General features: G+C 33.7%; 2 protein-coding genes across 2 annotated transcripts; one reads left to right on the top strand and one right to left on the bottom strand.

The window, feature by feature from the left end:
* Positions 1 to 255: 255 nt before the first annotated feature.
* LOC139864534 (protein ALP1-like) lies at positions 256 to 1,554 on the top strand. The gene has a single exon (XM_071853117.1). It carries the CDS (start codon positions 256 to 258, stop codon positions 1,552 to 1,554), a length of 1,299 nt encoding a protein of 432 aa, XP_071709218.1.
* A 2,096-nt stretch (positions 1,555 to 3,650) lies between these two features.
* LOC139862750 (uncharacterized) lies at positions 3,651 to 11,088 on the bottom strand. The gene is made up of 16 exons (XM_071851377.1): positions 10,910 to 11,088; positions 10,378 to 10,422; positions 9,889 to 9,929; positions 9,212 to 9,293; positions 9,023 to 9,067; positions 8,701 to 8,757; positions 7,907 to 7,966; positions 7,690 to 7,817; positions 6,909 to 7,143; positions 6,271 to 6,337; positions 5,994 to 6,064; positions 5,782 to 5,871; positions 5,530 to 5,638; positions 5,317 to 5,408; positions 4,379 to 4,484; positions 3,651 to 4,020 (listed from the first exon to the last, which is right to left on the bottom strand). The coding sequence occupies exons 1-16, from the start codon at positions 11,042 to 11,044 to the stop codon at positions 3,917 to 3,919; spliced, it is 1,467 nt and encodes a 488-aa protein (XP_071707478.1). The 5' UTR covers positions 11,045 to 11,088; the 3' UTR covers positions 3,651 to 3,916.
* Between the last annotated feature and the right edge of the window lie 1,785 nt (positions 11,089 to 12,873).

Below are 12,873 nucleotides of genomic sequence, written 5' to 3'. Positions count from 1 at the left end.
GGCGTCAGTCACCGTTTTCACGCGACAGTTGGGTGGCGTCAGGGCGACGTGGCTTTCTCTGATTGGCTCATATTTTATGCCGTTACACAACGGCTATTTTTTTTTTTACTTTTTTTTTTTTTTAAAACTCTATATATTATTATCTATATAAACCCATCCATTCTACACCTTTAACACACTCATTCTCTTTATTTTTCTTTAAATTATATCCCTTAAATCATATAAATTTCTCTCATCATCAAGTATTTTTCGTTCATGGCATCATATTTACTTAGTTTCGATTCCGATTCGGAAGACGAGCGTATTATTGCACTAATTCAACATTTAGAAGATGATGATGACGAAGTCGAATCCAATCGTGTTCCAAGATCACGAATTTATATTCCAAGAAATCGTGAAGAAGCTGCACAAAACTTATGGAAGGATTATTTTAGTGACACACCCGTGTTTCCGCCATTTAAATTTAAAAGGCGTTTTCGTATGCGGATTGAACTATTTCTCCGAATATCGCAAGGTATTTCTAATTTCGATTTTCATGATACTCCCGAGTATTTTAAATTTTTTAGGGAACGTTTTGATGCTATCGGTCGGCCGACTTTTACAATATTGCAAAAAATGACTTCGGCTCTACGCCAATTGGCGTATGGAACTGCCGCCGATATGTTTGATGAATATTTAAAAATGAGTGACCAAACCTCAGTACTTTGTTTAGATAACTTTTGTAAGTGTATTATTACATTATACAAAGAACGTTACATGAGAACTTCCAATGCATACGATGTTCAACGTTTATATAGTAAGCATGAAGAGAAACATGGTTTTAAGGGTATGCTCGGGAGTATTGATTGTATGCATTGGGAGTGGAAGAATTGTCCCGTTGCTTTGAAGGGACAATACACTAGGGGTGATCACAAGAAACCTACCATTATGCTTGAAGCAGTTGCTTCGTATGACTTGTGGATTTGGCATGCATTTTTTGGAATGGCGGGTTCCAACAATGATATAAATGTTTTGAATCAATCTTATGTTTTTGATAAACTTAAAAAGGGAACATCTCCACTAGCACCATTTGAGGTTAACGGTAATCAGTACACAAAAGGCTATTACTTAGCTGATGGTATATATCCTGACTGGGCTACGCTAGTCAAAGGTTTTGCGAGTCCGACAGAGGCTCCAAGGATTAAGTTTACTAGGTTTCAAGCTAGTGCCCGAAAGGATGTAGAGAGGGCATTTGGGGTCCTTCAAGGTCGATTTCATATTTTAAGGTTAGCAGCACGCACTATGTCGGTAAACAAGATGCGGAGAGTTATGGACTGTTGTATCATATTACATAATATGATTTTGGAGGATCAAGGATTTGCGTTAAGTGATTGGGAGGAAGAGTTCATTACTGAAGATATGGAGAACCGTCCAGAACGGATACCAAATAGAGGACGGGATCAAGACGTTATCATCCGAGAAATAAGAGATAGGACGGTGCATGAGCAACTAACCGATGATCTAGTTGAGCATATTTGGAACCTTCCGTTCACATTCCGCACCATGAATGGTTAAATTTATGTAATGGTTTAATTTTATGTGTTTTTAATTTTATGTAATGGTTAAATTTTATGTAATGGTTTAATTTTATGTGTTTTTAATTTTATGTAATGGTTAAATTGTATATAATGATTTAATTTTATATGTTTTTAATTATATGTAATATAATTTGTATGGTTAATAAAATAAAAAAGAAAAAGAAAAAATAAATTGGTGGGACCTGTTTGACACTGGAGGGGCGTCAGGGTTATTTTGGTGTCAGATGGTGACACTGCCACGTCAGAGGCAGATTGCACTTTTTGGCCAAAAAGTGTACAACCTGCCTGTGACGTCACAGGCAGGGTTAAAAATGGTCTAACTAAACACTGCCTATCATAGCTAAAACATCTTCCTCTTACCTGCCACATCATTAATTATTTTTTTATATTTATTTTAATCAACACAAAAAAGTTGTAAAATATGCATAAAAGGTTTGTACATTTGGTGAAAGGGGTATTTTTTACAAAAAGCTACTAGCATGTGGGGTGAGTAGGTCCCATTTTTTCCAATAACCATTCGTTAAATCCATGGTGAGACTCCTATAACCAAGGTTGCAGAAATCGGTTCTCGGGGAGTTCTCGGCAGGGTCTCCAAAACGAGAACTCGGAGAACTCTGGGAGTTATCGGCGGTTGACTTTCGTTGACTTTTGGGATTTTATCGAGTTTTTCCGAGATTTGACCGATTTTACCGAGATTTGACCGATTTTTTTGAGATTTGACCGATTTTTCCGAGAATTGACCGATTTTTTCGAGATTTGACCGATTTTTTGGAGATTTGACCGATTTTTGGTCGTTGATCGATTTTTTGACCGATTCAAAACGAGTTCTCGCCAGGAATGAAATTCCGAGTTCTCGCCGAGTTCTCGTCGAGTTCTCCCGATTTTTGCAACCATGCCTATAACTAATATCTATAATGAATCCGTGCCTATGGCATTATGCGGTTAACTAACGGGTAATGACTGGTGGCTACGGGTAATGCTCCCATAGGGAGTGGTCTTAGTTTACTGTGGTTTTATTTCTTTTTTTTTCTGAAAAATATTTTAAACGAGTTGTGGAGCCCTCGCTTCGCGCCAGGGGCTCCGTTTTGAATGCGAGTTAAAAAAAAAGTCTTGATCTATTTTGTAAAAAAGAATTTTTTTCGACATCTAACATTGAAGGGTTGTTCCTTTTGTGAAAGTTGCTTCTTTTATCGTTAAGGAAGAAAAGAGAAAAAAAAAATGTTAGTTATTTTTTTGTAAAAAAGTATTTTTTTTACATCTTTTGGTATCATTGAAGGGTTGGTTCTTTTACGAAAGTTGCTTATTTTATCGTTGTGGACAAAAAAAAAGAGAAAAAAATTGTAAAAAAGAATATTTTTTGACATCTTTTGGTAGCATTGAAGGGTTGTTCATTTTATGGAAGTTGCCTCTTTTATCGTTGAGGAAAAAAAGAGAGGAAATAAAAAGTTAGTTGATTTTTTTGTAAAAAAGTATTTTTTCGACATCTTTTGGTAACATTGAAGGGTTGGTTCTTTTACGGACAAAAAAAAAGTGAAATGACAAAAATATCCTTGATTACTATTGATAAATAGTGAAATAGTGTTTTGTTATTACGTAAAAATTACATAAAAAAAATTAAAAAAAAATTGTAAGTATCATTCTAAACAATACATAAATATTACTCCGTAGTGCATAGGAATCTTATCGTGAGATGAAACTTGTCTCATTAAGCTTGTTGATACTCCTTTTTCTTTTATTTTTTGACTTCAACATTCAATTTTCTAATGTCAAAGTTCAATTTGTCTTCCGTCTCTAAATAAAGTGTTAACGTGACACTAACTAAACGGTTTAATTATTCATTCTACTGTCGTGTGTAGTCTTCTAGTAGTTCGTTAGTTCAATTTGAAGGGCAAAGTTTGCTTTTCTAGCTAATATGTCCAATAGCAGCCATGAAACCTGTCTCATTATAACGGTTCTCATATAGAATAATATGTGACTAACAACGTTTTATGTAAAATAAAGTAAATAGAGATATGAGGAATTATCACTGTCACGATTAAATCATAATACATGTCTAATAACTCAAGTCTTGAACATACAAATGCCATGAAGCAAGTGATGAAATGACTTTCAAGAAAATTATGAACTCTTTCAAAAACTCTCTTGTGCAGTCATCTAATCTATTGTGGTATTATTGCATATCAATCACTCAGTTTTTTGAAACTACAGAATGATTCATAAATAGGTCGCAAACAACAGGCGCTGTGAGACACTAGATTGTATGTGCCACAAAATGGTACAAGCTTTGAAGCTAACACAAAAAATAAAAATAAAACGTAAATAATAGAGATATTGTAGTATCATGAATCATTAGTCGAGTTATAAGCAGCATCGGCTGTAGATGTATCCATGTCGTTCAAACCTAACTCCTCATTTTGTTCCCAACTCCTCTCATATTCCTCAACTGCATATAACACCACACAATCACATTCCAAACACGAAACAAGATAGGACACTAATAAGTAATGTATTACACCCAAAAAAAAGGGAATGTTCATCGGTTGTGGATCAAAGGCTGGTTTGACAAAAGGAGTAGAGGGTAACCTCTATGGATCATCTACCAAGTAATCAACTTTCTTCATCAAGTTCATCCGTGTATTTAAACTAAATTATAGGCCACCCACGGATGTACTTCGTTTTATTTATACAAAATTTGACCAGATGACAAATAAGTGTTTTATAACGAACTAAATTTGTTATGGGTGTTTAAGACCTACCTTTAATAACAATACTTCATTTTGTTTATTCAGAAGTCGACTTACTTGTTAACTGATGGTCATCTTTGATATCATCACAAGCAGGAGCAATGAAGGAGTTTGCAAGAGCATCATCCATAATTAAAGTCCAGGGTTCTTCAAGACTCAAAAGCTGGAATACATAATAAATTAACGGTGTCATCGCTATCTATTAGCTAAGCAGGTCATAGTACATCAGTGGTTTGTTTTACTGTAAATGGTTAAAAGCTGAATTATTAAAACCCCACCAAATAAAAATGTGAAAAGAAAAAACATTTGTCAAAACTATTGAGCAAACTAGGTCTATATTATATTTGGTTTCAGGAATAGCAAGTTAATGAGATAGTAAATTTGGCCTATTTACTTATGAATGGGTCAATTTGGCTTATCTTTTACCCTATTGTGTCAAAAGCGCTGAGAATCAACCAAAGTGTATTCTTATACAATTAATAAAAACTATATTATAATGTGAGCAAATACATGTTTACACCCAAAAATTCAAAATATGTGAACAAAAGTGATCGCATGCCGGACACGGAGAGTATACAATTTGATGTAAGCCTTCTTTAACCACTTCTGAAACCCGCCTAATTAGCCACCTCAAAAGGCTTTTACCTCCTGTTTAGTATTTATCCTACTTCTATTTTAAAGTTTTTTAATATCCTTGTCCAAACAAATACTACCATCCAGCTATTTTTTTTGCTTAATAAGTCACTATTTTACTTCTCTTAGAAAAACAAACTTTTTTTAGAAAAGTAAAATATAATGCAACACAAAATTTAGAAAATGAGGAGTATGATATTTTGTTTATAGTGGTCAATTGACAGTCTTGTTAAACTTGCCCAACTAATGAAAGCTTATAGAGAAAGATGATAATATTAGAAAAAGTGCAAATCAAAAGATGTTTTAAAAAAAAAAAAAAAAGGACTGGAGAAATATAAAGAGGCTGCCAATGAACACCTCACCTTAATGAGTCTTGCTCTAAAGTCCTGCCATTTGTCCTTTCTGCCCTCCTCCAAACTATCTCCAAAGGTAAACCCATGCACTCTCTCAAGAGCTGCGATTCAGTTTCATTCTAATTATAATTATAAATATAAATAAAATATATAAGAAATTTAATATAAACACACCATGGGTTTGTATTTGAAACAATGTTGTCACAATAAAAGAAATATTACCTTCACTTATCTTGGTAACCAAACCTTCAACAGTTGTCACAATACCTCCCAATGTCCCACTAGTCAACTCCAAATCAATTTCTGGAATTATTACACTCGCAGTATCCGACTGAAATATACCAAGATAAAAAAACTAATAACTCAATGACAAATGGAAGGTTCTAAACTTCTAATTGGATGCAAGTGTTAATTGGCTTTAACAGATATGTTGTATTTGTATTGGTTTTACAGATTAGATATAGAGGGACACACCTTTATGACATCACGACTTAAGTCACGTATGTTTTTCACAGACACAGAAACTTTATTCCCTTTAGCAGGAATAGCCCCACCAGACTTCAACTGTAAGAAATGAAATATTCTATGAGAATACTTAAAAATGATATCATAAAGATACATACATTTCATATATATTAAAAATTTCAAGCACAAAAAGAAAAACAAAAATGTATATGGCTACGAACCTCAGAATTACGGTAGCCACAAGCATCACAAGAAGATGCCATGACAATCACTTCTTGAAAGTAAGGAATTTCTAAACAAAGTCGAGTTAAGCAAATATCAACATCAAGTTAAAGGTAATATGTTAAGATAATGGTATCTGCAAAAGATGGTGATTTAATAATTTGACATATATTATAATTATTACTAGATTTTTGTTGTTCTTAAAGAACAAAAACGAGCATGACCCTCAAAATTGCAATTAAATGACGAAGACAGGAAAAGAAAAAAAAAGGATACTGGTGACAAACATCCGAGTCTCACAGCTTACAGCACAAGCACCACATGTTGATGGGAAAGTCATCACCTGTTATCAAACAGTTATAAGATCAAGTATACACACTAACACACACGAATGTATTGCAATACAACATGTTGGAGAAATTATGTAATAATCAGTTGCTTGAGTGGTTGACAAAATATACTGATTACGCGAGAAGCTAATAGATTTACTTACCAAAACAGACTAATTTATACATAGGGTATGTTTAGCAAAACTAGCTGGTAGTTTGTAGCTTGCAGCTGATAGCTGGTAGCTGGCAGTTTTTCGTTTTTATGTATGGTGTTTGGCAAAGTAGCGGGAACTATTAAAATTATTAGTAAAATGACAAAAAGCTAGGAGCGTTTTCTCAAATGCTAGTTCAAGTCTTTTAGCTTTTAGCTTTTTCCCACCCTCTAAAAGCTTTAAGCTCCTTAAACCAAACGAAGTTTTTTTTATTAGATAGGAGCTTTTTCAGAAAAGCTAAAAGCTCCTAAAATCTCTAAAAAGCTCAGCGCCAAACATAGCCAATAGCCCAAGTATTCATTTGGAATTTAAAATATTACCATTTATCTTTAACCAACTACGATTTTTTATATACTTTATGTATGATGTATACCTCTTCTGGTGCAGTATAACGAAACAAAGCTTCAGCAATTTCTGCACTGTTGCCTTGGGCTATTGCTCGTCGACCAGCCACGGCTCCTACTGATCCATGCGGTTCAACATTATTTGGTACTACTGCTTCGTTTGCAACTTCTGATGGTATTGGTTGATATCCAAGTGATGCTTGTTGCTCGTGAGTTCGTTCATAGAACTCGATACTTAATGATGGATCAGAAGAAGGGGCAAATCTGTGAAAAAAACATGTAGTAGGTTAACTTAGTTGTAACTGAAGGTGGCCATTTCAGCCCATTTGTAGGAAAACAGTTGATTTGGGTCAAATTTTTTCTCAAACGGGCCAAATGGGCAAACTTTGTTACACAATATTGCCCAAACTGTATAAAAATGTAGAAAAGAAATAAAAGGAGGTAAGCTTGATACTTAAAATATTCAATAATGAAATCAGCCCCAGCCTGTAGTAAAATTTTAACTCATCCATTTTGCCACTTCAGTAAAAATCTCATATTAAAAAAAGAAAATAACTAATACAATCAATTATTACATGAATCCGCCTAACTAATCACTGCATGCCGTGAGACTTAAAAAGAAAAAAAAATAGAATATAGGATGCTAAAAGTTTGTGTCAAAGATTAAATTATATTTATATTGGGGTAATAAAGAGCTCTCACAAAAACAAAACAAAAAAAAAAAGGAAATTTTAAACAGGAAAAAAAAGAATATAATAAATATTTCAACTAGAAATCACATCACTTTTTTACATGAAGAGAGTAACTTACGGGTTTTCGACGAAACTGTTTCCTGCAGGATCATCAATTATAAAGGTAAAAGCTGTATTTCCCGTAGCACATGCTTTTAATTTTAATATAAACTTGTCTATTGCCTCAGCAATTTGGGGATCCACTTTCTGGAAAATGACAACAAATAGCATAACTAATAAACAGTGCAAGAACATTTTGTTATGAAACGATAAATATAAAGTTTACACATACTAACCTTTCTCTCATCTTGAAGGGCTTGTAACTCTTCAGAAGCTCTTAGTAATATCCCTTCTACCTGAGGCAGACAACGTATTTGTGTCAGTATGCTCCACGATACAAAAACCACTAGTGCTTATGTACATTATTGTTACTTTAGACATGACATTAATGACATGTTTGAAACTACAACATATATATGCAATTCATGATTTCATGATAAATTATATACAAATGAGCTCTACTTAAGATTTGCATAATAATTAGAAATGCAGATAATGCAGACAGCAAAAATGTATCCACCGGCAGTAATTTCTACTTTTTTAGGGGAAAATAAGGGAAGGAGGAAAGTTAAGAGTACATACGGTTATAAAAAAGTGAAGGTGTTCACTAACAAAATTTCATGAAAAACATGAAAAAGAGTTCAAGGATTATTTTTCAAGAAAAAAAGAAAAAGGCCACTGTAAATGAAAAGCCAAATTTGATGTTTATAACAGTACTTTTGAAGACTTCATTGTACACATTTCAACTGTTTTCTTTTCTATAGATAGAACACTTCTTAACAAACTCAGAATTGAAAATAGTCGAACATGTTTTGAAAAAACCTGGTTTTCTGGAGATGAAATAACAGCTCTTAGTTTCTAAAAAGGTGGAGATGAAAATTTAGAAAGAATTTCGTAGAACTAAACACACCCTGAGGTTTTTATTTACAAAGAATGCAGATAAATACGCACACACACATACGTATACGTCACTTGGAAAATTGAAATATTCCTAATAGACAATATTCAGAAAATTAGATAGAGAACAAACTGTTGATAAAGATCCACGTTGTGCCTCTGGAGGAATCTCGAATTCCAGTTGAGGAATCTGCATATATAGAAATGTCAGTCAAAAAAGTTACAACTTATTTCTGACTAATTATGGTTTGAACAAACACAAACATAAAGCACGATGCACTAAACGGGCATGTGTGTTTTATCTTTCTGAGAAAACAAAATAGAAAATTAATTCTGGTAGCATCAGCTCAACAGTTCTAACTCCTTATACACAAAACTACACTTGATCAGATAAATTGCTCATCTATCAACAGAGTGGATAGATATTGCAAGTCAAATTGAATTCAGTAATGTACCTTGATTGTGGCAGTCTCCGATTTAACTACTTGTCGATTAAGCATCTGCATTCGAATAAAAGAAAATGTTACCATGCCTGTTATATATAACTAGTCCGATTCATCTTCCAGCCCATGTTATATATAACTAAATTTTGAGTGCAAAAAAGGGGATTTATTCCCAACACATTAACTTTTACTTCCTACAACCTTTTGATCACCTGACGTGAATTCCACACGGTAGATAGACCCTCGAGGCTGTATCTCACCGGCAAACTGCACCTCATTATTCCTAGCAAAAATCAAACCAGATTTAAAATGTTTAACGATTAACAAAACCTACCCACTAGTTATACATGGGTTCATGTTCGCTATGTTTTTTGCCATCTCTACGTGTCTACTTAGGTGGTAATTTAGACCCACTAGTTATACATGGGTTCATGTTCGCCATGTTTTTTGCTATCTCTACGTGACTCCCTAGGTGGTAATTTAGACCCACTAGTTATACAAAACCTTAAGGACTCCTTAGGTGGTAATTTAGACCCACTAGTTAAAAATGTTTTTGCTATCTCTACACACAAATGAAAAGAAAATTGATCAAAGTAGTTGAGCAGATCAGAAACTAATAGTGTGTTTATGGTCAGGTGCAATCCAAGGAGACTCCGTTTGAGACTTCGAGCTATACTAGAAGATTACCTGTTTTGAACCAATATGCAATTAAAACAATTTTAGGTAAATGTAAATACAGGGATTTAAGGACTTGCCAAAATTGTGATGATGTTAAACTTCACATACCTATACGGTCTAAAAAATAAATCACTTTTTTAACACACGGTATGACTGTTATAGACATACTACAACAAAAGTAAGTAAATAGAAAGGCTTACCTCTCACCACAGTGTGGGCATTCAAAGGCCGACAACAAGATCTGCAATTATACATGAAATATACTTATCTCTTAGTACAAAATTGGGCGTTTTCAATATATACATTTAAAACTATGAAAACCATTATTTTCCACTGCAAGTTCACCATTGAAAAGGCAGCATTTGATGTGGTTGTCTAGATTCAGTAACAGGGGCACACGTATGAAGAGTCAGACCGGGGTCAACAGCCCTTGACGACCCTTTTTTTGTGTGTATTTATGTGTTAAAGTTCAACGTTTAGTGTATTGCGTTAAAGTCGACATTTCGCCCCTGTTCTCTTGTTTTTTTCAAACTTTTAACGTTTGTCACCCCTAAAAAAATATTGGATCCACCTCTGTTCAGTAGGGAAAATTATGCAAATGATTTGGCTACATTTTCAAAGCAATTTGCAGCATACAAACTAGTCCAATGGATAGATAATTACTTAAGAGTAGAAAATGTTAATCTTACCTTTCTGAAATGTGGAATCAATGTCAACAAAAATTTTGTCACCCCCTGTCATATGAACAGTATGAAACATGAGGTCATAAAGCATTCTACAACTACATATGCAAACATGTGCATATTAAGAGACACTGTAGAATTAAACTCTATGTATAATTTAGCAGTTAAAACTTAAAAGTCCCTTTTAGAAAGATTCTTCTGCAAATTACTAAGCTGCACATTCAACGTCAATAAACACGTCTATGAGATCGATTACAATAAAATGCTTTACAATTTTGTGAGCTTTAGACAATGGTCCTACAACTACAACTGTACCAAATTTCATTTTAGGGACATGAAGTACAAGTAAGAAGTTACTGAAAAATATGCCAAGGATTTCAATTTGTTACAAAAGACATGATTTTTGAAATCAAAACCTTATGTAACAACTCAACTAAATGCAATTCTATCATCATAAGGGTAACAGATACATCAAAAGACAAGTAACATCTATGTTTATTGAATCGATAGAGTATAGATAGAGTGATAGTAGTATTACATTTTCATGGCAACGCATACAAAGGCTTTCGACCTGATAAACAGGGGCAGAGTCATCATCCGTACAAATTGCTTCAACAACTGACCTCACGTCCATTATCTCCTCTTCCTCATGCCTATTATTTGTTCCTTCCATTTTTTGCTTTTAAAACTATATTCACTCTTGTTGTTCTTGATGTTTACGTTTTAGAAACCCTAAATAAATTATCCTCGTCTTCTTAAAACCTAAAACCTCTTGTGCTGCTCAAAACCTATAATGTTACGTTTTCCACCCACAAATTCCCATATTTGCAAAGTAAACCCCCCAACATTTCATAATAAAGTTAGGTCCAACATTTTCCATTTTTTTATAAGATTTTGTTCACGGAGACCCTTTGAGTTGTCGTCAACATGCTTTAAATTATTGTACATCTTAATAACCGTCATTTTAAAAATGACTGATAAAGATTGTCGTTAGCAAAATTCTTTTTTATAATATGACATTTGAAAAAAGAAAAGAAAATGTACTTCGTAGATCTGTTCCCAATTCTTATCATGAAAATAAGTGAAGAGAATTTGAAGGAAAAAAAGTGTGATCCTTCCGATTTTGAAGGAAATGTTTAACAAAATTTAAACAAGATTATGAGAAAGTTGTAGAAGTAGCGAGATATTGGTAAAAGTAGTGGGAAAACTCTTAATAAACACAATTAAAATTCATTAAAGTTGTACATTAAAAAGTTATAGTACAATATTTTTGAAAATTTACAATATTAGTTAAAAAGTTAAAATAACTACTTTTACTATGTGATTGATATTGAATAAAACTTTGTTGGATCTCCTCATCCGCTAGTTGAGTAACTACTTGCAATAGCTCATCTTTTTGGAATAAAAATAATTATTGAATATCAAATTAACGAAATCCATTTTGTAATAGTATGTAACTATAGGTAATTAGATGTGAAATGTATGCGAATAGTATTGACAATATTAGTAGATTTTTAATTTAAGTTTATAGCCGTTAGACCATTTTCAACCGTGCCTGTGATGTCACAGGCAGTTGGGCACTTTTTGGTCAAAAAGTAAAAAATGAATGTGATGTGGCACTGATATTTTGTAACCGTTGTGTTAGTTTGTGTGTTAAATATTGAGTAGGGTGATGTGGTAAAATGTAATTGAAAATGGATGGGAAAAAATTAATTAATAATAAAAATAAAAATTATATATTAAATAAATTTGGAAATTATGTCATTGGACCATTGCAAAACTCATGCACATCAAACAATCCGTCACATAAGTAACTAACGGATCCAACTGACGTCCCGTTAGGGGCCGTCAGTTTTCGTCACTTTTCTCCACATCATCTGACGGATGGAACTAACGCCCTGTTAGGAATGGTCTTAAAGGCTGTTTTTTTTATTAAAATAATACATTTTAACCTCCCGAGCAGCGTTTTGTTTTAAGTTAAATACCTGACTTATTCTCCTTATGTTGATCATGTGATGGCGGATGTCTTCATAGTGCAGGTGGCATTGTTGTGAGCTCTAGGTTGGGGATGAGTATATTGAGGTGGATAGATCGAAGGAAAATAACAGACCACTGTTGGAATCAAGTATGGTTGCTCCATTGTCTCTATGCTAAAACTCCAAAAGTGGGCTGAAGCCATCATGTTGAGACGTGATATAGTCCATGGCCTGATCCATATGGGTCAATCAGCATGACAATGTTAGTGTTGTTGATTAGCTGTCTCTCTCTAGGTGTTCATGTCATATTTGATCAATGAAGGGTATGAACTGGATCTTTGGTACTTTTTGTCTTCTGAATCACGATCTCTGCTAAAAGATTGGGTTATTCGATAGAGACTACGGATGAGATTATGCTGGTTTGCGACTACAGATGGGAGTCTATCAATATTCAACCGCCGCATGATAATATTGACTTTTCGTGGAAGAAATTTAAGCACAAAGAATGAATATTGATGAATTTCAG

The sequence above is a fragment of the Rutidosis leptorrhynchoides genome, chromosome 8, assembly GCF_046630445.1.
Source record: "Rutidosis leptorrhynchoides isolate AG116_Rl617_1_P2 chromosome 8, CSIRO_AGI_Rlap_v1, whole genome shotgun sequence".
Lineage (NCBI taxonomy): Eukaryota > Viridiplantae > Streptophyta > Magnoliopsida > Asterales > Asteraceae > Rutidosis > Rutidosis leptorrhynchoides.
The sequence above is the reverse complement of the archived record's forward strand: the minus strand, read 5'-3'. Positions and strand labels throughout refer to the sequence as shown.